This window comes from Cucurbita pepo, chromosome LG01, assembly GCF_002806865.2.
Source record: "Cucurbita pepo subsp. pepo cultivar mu-cu-16 chromosome LG01, ASM280686v2, whole genome shotgun sequence".
NCBI lineage: Eukaryota > Viridiplantae > Streptophyta > Magnoliopsida > Cucurbitales > Cucurbitaceae > Cucurbita > Cucurbita pepo.
The window spans coordinates 9579278-9588745 of record NC_036638.1 but is presented as its reverse complement, the minus strand read 5'-3'; the positions used below and the strand labels follow the sequence as shown (position 1 = coordinate 9588745).

The 9468-nt window shown below is 38.1% G+C and overlaps 1 protein-coding gene across 2 annotated transcripts; it reads left to right on the top strand.

Annotated features, from left to right (window-relative positions):
• LOC111778020 (cytochrome P450 71B37-like) lies at window positions 1-9184 on the top strand. 2 transcript variants are annotated; one of them, XM_023657648.1, is made up of 2 exons: window positions 1-995; window positions 8508-9184. In XM_023657648.1, the coding sequence occupies exons 1-2, from the start codon at window positions 69-71 to the stop codon at window positions 9117-9119; spliced, it is 1539 nt and encodes a 512-aa protein (XP_023513416.1). In that variant the 5' UTR covers window positions 1-68; the 3' UTR covers window positions 9120-9184. The 2 variants fall into 2 exon arrangements, with proteins under 2 accessions (XP_023513416.1, XP_023513415.1); XM_023657647.1 differs by lacking the exon at window positions 1-995 and adding an exon at window positions 7177-8182.
• Window positions 9185-9468: the final 284 nt, after the last annotated feature.

The following is a 9468-nucleotide window of genomic DNA, read 5'->3' as shown; positions in this document are numbered from 1 at the left end:
TAAACCTTACCCTCTTGGTGTTCTTCCACATTCAGCTCTTTCTCCATCTTTCAGAGTAGAGCTTGGAAATGCTTAGCGTTGATAGAATGATGCCTAATAATCTCTTCATCTGGCTTCCTCTGCTTTTCCTCTGTTCTTCTCTGTTGCTTCTTAAAATCATAAGAAAACAGGCAAACCCCAACAACAACCTTCTTCCTCCAACCCCTCCAAAGCTTCCTTTGTTGGGTCATTTGCACCTCATTGGCTCCCTCCCTCATCGCTCTCTCTCTAAGCTTTCAAAAAGATATGGCCCCGTCATGCTTCTCCAACTGGGCTCTGTCCCAACCATCGTAATCTCCTCTGCCGCTGCTGCAAGAGAGTTGTTCAAGCTCCATGATCTTGCTTCTTGCAGCCGCCCTCGCTTAACGGGTAGTGGAAGATTTTCATACAACTTCTTGGACCTAAATCTCTCCCCCTACGGTGAACGTTGGAGGGAACTTCGGAAGCTTTGTATGCTTCAGCTCTTCAATCCTCGGCAGGTGGAATCTTTTCGGGAAATTAGAGAAGAGGAAGTGGGTCGGCTTGTAAACTCCATATCTCAATCCTCATCTTCTTCAGCTCCAATCGATCTGAGTCAGAAATCCTATTCTCTCACTGCAAATATAACAACAAGAGTTGCTTTCGGCAGCATCTTCAGCGGGGCAAAATTAGATGATGAACACTTCCAACATGTTATGAGGAGAGCAGTTGAAGCAATTGGAAGCTTCTCGATGACCGACTTCTTTCCTACTTTGGGTTGGATTATTGATCGGTTGAATGGTGTTCATGGGAGGCTGGAGAAGAGCTTTGGTGAGATGGATGCATTTTTTCAACATGTAGTCGACAATCGCATCAAGTTCAAGGAGAGTTCTAAGAAGGAAGAAAACATTGTTGATGTTTTGTTGAAAATGGAGAGGGAAAGCTCTGAATCTGATGTGCTAAAAGTCACCCAAGATTGCGTTAAATCACTCATCATGGTAACCTAAAATTAGAGATTGTTCATTGGATATTTTGTTTATACAAGGCTAAGGGCACCGATTATCTCCATCCCTATTCCTGCCCACTTTATATGTCATTTGATTTATTAAAATGTTTCATCTTTTTTAATAGATCTTATATGGAAAAGATAGAAATTAACCCTTTTTAAAATTGAGAAATTTAATTTCACCTAAAATAAAGGAAGAATTTCATCCAGACAATGATTGAAATATGAAGTAGGAACTGGACCAAGAACGTCTTGTCCTATGGACATCTCTACCTAAACTTCTTTCGAAAATATAGTTGACCCATAAATCAATAATGATATAACCATGAAGTCACTTCTTTATCATAATGTTTTATTTTCTTCTTCTTTGGATGTATGGTTTTCTAGGATATTTTTCTAGCGGGAGTAGAAATAGGAGCAAGCACTATTGTTTGTGCCATGGTAGAGTTGGTTAGAAACCCAAGAGTGATGAAAAAACTCCAACACGAGATTAGAAGTTGCATAAAAGAAGATTCAGTGAAAGAGATGGACCTGGAGAATCTAGAGTATCTAAAAATGGTAGTGAAAGAGGTTATGAGATTGCATCCACCAGCCCCTCTTCTACTTCCAAGAGAAACCATCTCCCCTTTTAATCTCAACGGTTACCATATCGACCCCAAGGCTCATCTCACATTAATGTGTGGGCCATTGGACGAGACCCACAATCTTGGACTGACCTAGAAGAGTTCTTTCCTGAGAGGTTTATGGGAAGCAATATCGATTACAAAGGACAAAACTTCGAGTTTATACCCTTCGGAGGCGGCCGAAGAATATGTCCTGGGATGAACATGGCTACCCTTACAGTGGAGTTGGCACTAGCTAACTTATTGCTATGCTTTGATTGGAAACTGCCTGATGGAATAAAGGAAGAAGATGTAGATATGGATGAGGATGCTGGTCTTACGGTTACTAAGACATCACCCCTTAAGCTTATTCCCGTCCTTTCAACTAATTTTTAGTTTATAGTTTATGGTTATCCAATCGAATTAAGCTATTCAAATAAAAGATCAATATTATCTTATAACTAATCATCTCATTTCTATCCCTGCAAAGGCTTTGTTACTATTTTACTCAACCAAGTTACCATGGGAGTGACTTTTAGTTTATCATTGAGAGCTTTCCCTTCCCATGCTTCAACTTGATATGTCCAGAGACCAAATAAATATAGTGCAACAAACCAATAAGTGGCACCTCAAATTCATTATCATTTAAGGCTTAAGTTTATCTCCAATAGAGTTAGAAGAGCCTATCATCAACATAAAGACATAAGGATAGTATCACTTATACTTTCCTTCTTCGCCTATAAACTAGTCTCATTTTGATTTTTCGTTTTTTTCTTGAAAATATCCATCAATCTTGTTATACTAAGCTCAAGGGACCTACCGTAGTCCATACAATAGCTTCTTAGCTTGTATATCTTTGATTCTTTACTTTTTCTCATGAATTTATCTGGTTATGGTACATAGATTTGTGCTTGTAAATCTCCATTAAGGAATACTAACTTGACGTTATGTTGATAAATAGGTCACTACAATTCTGTTGCTAATGCTAGAATAGTTCTTACATGTCACGACCTAAAAGTTTAACCTCAAGTCGTGACTTATTAAGACTATGACGTGTAGTGTGTATGCAAGAAATTCAAAGGAAAATATGATTTCAAAAATCAATCATTTATTTCTTAAGAAGAGCGTTTCAATACAAAGAGAACATGGGTGACTAGTTTTAGACAAAGAAAGAAAACATGAAGGACAAAGTGTACTAATTGGTAAAACTGGACTGACGCCCTAGGACAAGCCACATCTTTCGACACGCCCTCTCTTGACCCTACGCCTCACGTACCTGGAAAAGAAAAATATAGCAAGAATGAGTACTCAGTAAGCCACCTACTTGTAGGCTCTAATCGCATCCTAATCTTAACGAACTCCCACGAACTTTACTTTAACTCTAGGACATCTAGTTTTCATTTTAGCTCCTTGGGGCTTCTTTGGTTCATTGTCCTTTCATTTCAAACCCTAAGAGTTCCCTTATGCTGATCTATGTAATGATTGGTGCCCTACGAGTAGCTACCTCGGCATGGCTCTGAGACTATCTAGTATCTTACCTAGGAAGTGAGCTGCAACTCCCTAGGCCCATGATAATCTCCCTGGTCGGGGAGAGCTGCCCCTCTTAACCCATCCCGCTAAATGGTCTATATCACATGGGCACATGTTTTTCATGTTAAAACGGCTAAGAGCAGTGGGATTCTGATCAAGAACCCACTGGTCCCCCACGAAGCTATGACACCAATCACACACATGCAGCCTAAGGTTACTCTAGAGGCGGTTTGTATGTCGTGGTGGTCTGTTAGACTACTAGGGGAAAGGTTAGGTCTATACCTTAGGGACTTGTCACTCTAACCACAAATCCCTAGACTTTTATCATTCATGTGGGTCATGGAAATTAACTGAATGTACACACATCTATCATCCAGCATCATCATACAAAGTTCATGCAAAATAAACATACATACTCAACGGGGCGATAACATCCATCAACTCCCGGAGCGCAAAGTTCACAAGTTCTCATCCTTCTTTCAGCATAAATTAAACATATACACAATTAGCGTGTCCAAAAATACTGATTTTTTCTCAATTAGATCCTATTTCATATAAAATAGGGTTAGGATTGAATTTGGGAGGAAAATAGGGAAAACAGGAGTCGAACGGGGTGAAGACGGGCTTACACGCGCTTCCACACGCCAGCCACGCGTCGGGACAAGCTCACTCGCATGTTCCACGCGTGAGTGTCACGCGTGTACATTTTTCTGCAGTCGCGGGTCGTTGGTTCAGTTCGGGTGGACCGTGGGTCGCCGCGATTCATTTTGTCGCGCGAGTACCTGGTCAACTGAGGAACGCGGGTCGAATTGCGTGGCCGCGGACGCATGTTGCTGGAAGGCTGGGGCCGCGTCTCTCTAGGCGGCGTCCGATGCGTGTTTGGTGGCTATCAGCTCACGGGGTCCTCTTGCTGGTTGACACGTAGTGCGCCGTCGCCTTCTCTCTCCTCCTAGTAGAAAAGTGCGTTTCTAATTAGTTTTTCCGACCTCCTTCTTCTCATTTTCCTATCTCTCGATTTTTAATCCAAATCGAAATGACTTCTTCAACAAAGTTTTAGATCATACTACATCCTACGTGTCAATATTTTTTTTCTTGATTTTTACTTAATCATACGATGAGTTATGAGCATCAGAAGGAGGTCCGTTAACATCCTTGCCGTTTTTGGAAAGATTCTCAAACCTCAACGTTTCGTCCGATTTTCCTCACAAAATCTATGGCGGATCTTCCCTAGATGAAGGTAGCAAACTTTAGCACTCTATTCCTAAAGGAAGATCTCAGATTTGAAGAGGAACGTTTGAGATATTACCTTGCGAATTTCTCTTGGATCTTGACGGAAAATGGAACCTCTACAACACGAGTCCTCCTTTTCTTCAAGAAGGAACTTCAGCATGTAAGTCTTGGTCGAGAATTAACTTCGATGATGGTTCTCCGATGAGAAGTCCGGCAATTTGCTTTCCCCTCTCAAGTTTCTTTTCTGTAACTTTCTTTCTCACACTTTCTCTTTGCACGGCTCTGTGTAAAATTCTCAAGAATCCTATAATGGGTTGAGGAGCAAAATGTCCATTTTGCCCCTNTTTTTTTTTTTTTCTTTTTTTTTTTTTTTAGCATTACATTGTTTCAAAGTGAGCTATTGAAGAGAAGCTTTCTCAAATTTCACACCTTGTTGCGGATACCCTTTTGCCACAACACGAACTTTATGATTTGTATGCTTCAATTGGTTGCAAATTTTGTTTTGAACATCTACTTCGAGTTAATGGCATTTTTTTTTTCCATTTAGTAAATCAACCATCTCCCATGTTTCATTCTTCTTACTGGTTTGCATCTCTTTTACTATTGCTTTTTGTTACTTTTCTTTTTCAACTGATTCTTGTTAACTTATAGTCCTTTATTTTACATGGCTTTTTGTTACTTTTATTTTTCAACTGATTCTTCTTAACTTATGGAGTCTCAAACAATGCGCATATGTCAGCTCAATATTTATACTTCCTTAAGTGTGTCTCATCGGGAGATGATTCAAGAAAAGAGTTGTTGTTTGGTGATACTAAAGTTGATAATTTATCAATGCATAAACAACATAGCCAAAGACTCGTAAATGACTTACAAATGGTTTCCTTCCATGCCATGATTCATAAGGAGATCGATCCATTACAGGCTTTGTTGGTGTCTGTCCAAAATTGATTTGAAAGTCTCTTTAGTTGTAACATATTTTTTTGTCATTTCCACAATAGTTTGAATTTTTATTGATTCACAGGTTCCATTTTGTTCTAGAGTGCGAGGAGCTGTAACTCCATTTGGATGCCCTATTCTTCACAAAATAGACTGAATTCTTTATACATAAACTCGTCACCTCTATCTATGCAAAGTACTTTAATGTGGCAGCCATTTTGATTCTCTATGTAGCTTTAAAATTCTAGAACCTTTCCAAAGTTTTTGGCTTATGTTCTATGAAGTAAAGTCAACTCATGTGACTATGGTCATTAATAAATAGTAAAAATATAAACACTCCCACCCAAAAGTTTAATTTACATTGGCCATGACATATATCATCGTGAATTAGTTATAAACAATTTAAAACTATTTTAGCTAGCTTATCCAACCGGAAAAGACTTCTTAATTTGCTTGTCATAATTGCATCATTCACATAAACTAATTGTATCAATATTTGGTAACAAGAAGACCATACCTTTATCATTGATTAATTTCAAGTCCTTCATATGAAGATGCCCATATCTCAAATGTTAGTGTCGAGTCATCTTTTGATCTAGCAGAAGAGAAAAATTCCCCACATTAAAAACGTCCATTGGAAACATCTTATTTGAAGTCATGGGAAGTAGAACTTTTTGGCCTCATTTCTTATTTGTCATGATACAAGTGTTGTCAGCCAATAAAACAAAAGGTTCTCCAATCATCCATTGTTCAACACTTAATAAATTGTACCTTAAATCTGACACAAATTAAACATTATCCAATAATTTTATTTTGCCATGGTTTCAACTTTCATTGTGCCTCTCCCTTCGACTTGAATCTCTATTTTATTGCCAAGTTGCATTGAACTCTCAGTGTCATCAAGCTCCTCGAACAATGATTTGGTGTCTATCATATGGTTCGAGCATCCGCTATCAACAAACTATAAATTCTTTTATTTTAGGTTAGTATCAATACAAGCCATAAAAAGTCTTTCTTCTTCATTTTTTGCTACAAAATTTATTTATTGATCTTTGTACCAACAATCAACTTTTATATACCCATATCTTTTGCAATGGTAACATTAAATGTCATTCCTCATGTTTGAACTGCCTTTGTATATCATTTCTCCAATTACTCATGTTACCACAATCATGGTTGTCGCGAATCCTCTTCTTCCATGATCTCTATTTGTTGAATGAACATTTTTCTATGGGTTGATGGTTGTCTCCTTCGGTTAAAATATTTTTTTTCCTTCATTCTTTTATGATGATTTATTGATTCTTGACTCATAAGCTTGAACCGAGCCCATTATTTCATCAACACAAAGTATTAATAGATCCTTAGCTCCTATAATAACCACCCATGGTCAAACTTTGGTGTTAAACTTCTCAATACCTTAGCAACAATTGACTCATCTGACATTTGTTCATCATTGACACACATTTGGCTTACTTATCCCACGCTTTCAGTGTGCATAATGATCTTAACATTTGGTCCCCAAAAAGTCCCATCAACAACATAGCGTGGCTACTTTATATATAAAACGTCTATATCAATAAAACTACATAAGATATTAAAAAAGACAAATTATTGTGGTCCATGCGGTGGAAAATAGCTCAATCACCCTACACACAAGTATTAGCCATTACAAAGATTTTTTGTGGCTGAAGTTTGTTTATTTGATCTATAGATGAACAGCAATTAAAAGCTTATAACCCATTTGAAATAGCCATTTTTGTCCGTTTTTGTCTTGTCTTCTCTGGGAAGATACTCTCATCAATAATACGAATGGATTTGTCAAAATTATATGAATGTTGATGAACAATTTTGTAAATACACAATATTTTAACTCTTTATAAACCTTACCCTCTTGGTGTTCTTCCACATTCTGCCCTTTCTCTATCATTATCTCTCTGAGTAGAGCTTGGAAATGCTTAACGTTGATAGAATGATGCCTACTAATGATTTTTTCATCTGGGTTCCTCTGCTTTTCCTCTGTTCTTCTCTGTTGCTTCTTAAAACCATAAGAAAACACTCAAAACCCAACAACAAGCTTCTTCCTCCAACCCCTCCAAAGCTTCCTTTGTTGGGCCATTTGCACCTCCTTGGCTCTCTCCCCCATCGCTCTTTTACTAAGCTTTCAAAAAAATATGGCCCCGTCATGCTTCTCCAACTGGGCTCTGTCCCAACCATCGTGATCTCCTCTGCCGCTGCTGCAAGAGAGTTGTTTAAATTTCATGACCTTGCTTCTTGCAGCCGCCCTCTCTTAACGGGTAGTGGAAGATTTTCCTACAACTTCTTGGACCTAAATCTCTCCCCCTACGGTGAACGTTGGAGGGAACTTCGGAAGATTTGTATGCTTCAGCTCTTCACTGCTCGGCGGGTTCAATCTTTTCAGGAAATTAGAGAAGAGGAAGTGGGTCGGCTTGTAAACTCCATCTCTCAATCCTCTTCTTCTTCAGCTCCAATCGATTTGAGTAAGAAATCGTATTCTCTCACTGCAAATGTAACAACAAGAATTGCTTTTGGCAGCATCTTCAGCGGGGGGAAATTAGATAATGAAAATCTTCAACATGTTATGAGGAGAGCAGTTGCAGCAATTGGAAGCTTCTCCATGACTGATTTCATTCCTTCTTTCGGTTGGATTATTGATCGGTTAAATGGTGTTCATGGGAGGCTGGAGAAAAGCTTTGGTGAGATGGATGCCTTTTTTCAAAATGTAGTCGACAATCGCATCAACTTCAAGGAGAGTTCTAAGAATGAAGAAAACATTGTTGATGTTTTGTTGAGAATGGGGAGGGAAAGCTCTGAATCTGATGTGCTACAAGTCACCAAAGATTGCGTTAAAGCACTCATCATGGTAACCTAATAGATTGTTCATTGGGTATTTTGTTTGAACACAAGAATTGAGTTTTCTCCATAGGCTAAGGGTCTCCATTAGTGGCCCAATGAAAAGTAGAAACTATCATTTTTGAGAAATTCTTTAAATTCAATCTAAATCAAAATAAAGAATTTTTATGAAGACGAACATTGAAATAGTAAGAAGGGGGCGAAGAAGGTCCCACCTATAGACATCTCTTCCTAAACTTCTTTAAAAAATAGTTCACCCATAAACCAATAATGATATGACCATATGGATACCATTATGTTTTAGTTTCTTATTCTTTGTATGTATAGTTTTCTAGGATATTTTTCTAGCGGGAGTAGAAACAGGAGCCAGCAATATTGTTTGGGTCCTGATAGAGTTGGTTAGGAACCCAAGGGTGATGAAGAAGCTCCAAGACGAGATTAGAAGTTGCATAAAAGAAAATTCAGTGAAAGAGATCGACCTGAAAAAGCTTGAGTATCTAAAAATGGTAGTGAAAGAGGTTTTGAGATTGCATCCACCAGCCCCACTTCTACTTCCAAGAGAAACCATCTGCCCTTTTAAGCTCAACGGTTACGATATCAACCCCAAAGCTCATCTTTACATCAATGTGTGGGCCATTGGACAAGACCCACAATCTTGGACTGACCCAGAAGAGTTCTTTCCTGAGAGGTTTATAGAAAGCAATATCGATTACAAAGGACAGAACTTCGAGTTAATACCTTTTGGAAGCGGCCGAAGAATATGTCCTGGGATGAACATGGCTATGCTTACGGTGGAGTTGGCAGTGGCTAACTTATTGCTGTGCTTTGATTGGAAACTGCCCGATGGAATAAAGGAAGAAGATGTAGATGTGGATGAGGATGTTGGTGTTACAGTTACCAAGAAATCACCCCTTAAGCTTATTCCCGTCCTTTCAACTAATTTTTAGTTTATAGTTTATGGTTATCCAATGGAATTAAGCTACATAAATAAAAGATCAATATTATCTTATAACTAATTATCCCATTTCTATTCATATTTTTTTTTATCAATAAATTAAGTTCTATAAAGAGACAAAATATTAGAAAAAGAATATTTAGAAGAGAACCGATTAGATGAGATAAAAACTTCCTAACGCTTTGTTACTCACACAAGTTACAATGTCAGGTCATATTACAACTAAAATAAATTTTTTTTTGGAAATCCCAAGTGATCTCAGTGCATCGGATTCATAGCTTTCCCTCTCCATTTTTCAATTTGATATACTTGAAAGACCAAAATAATAATAATAATAATAA

Coding starts and splice junctions, on each gene's coding strand:
- LOC111778020 (XM_023657647.1), top strand. CDS start 7,253: ATGCTTAACGTTGATAGAATGATGCCTACTAATGATTTTTTCATCTGG. Junction 8,183..8,507: donor GCGTTAAAGCACTCATCATG/GTAACCTAATAG, acceptor ATAGTTTTCTAG/GATATTTTTCTAGCGGGAGT.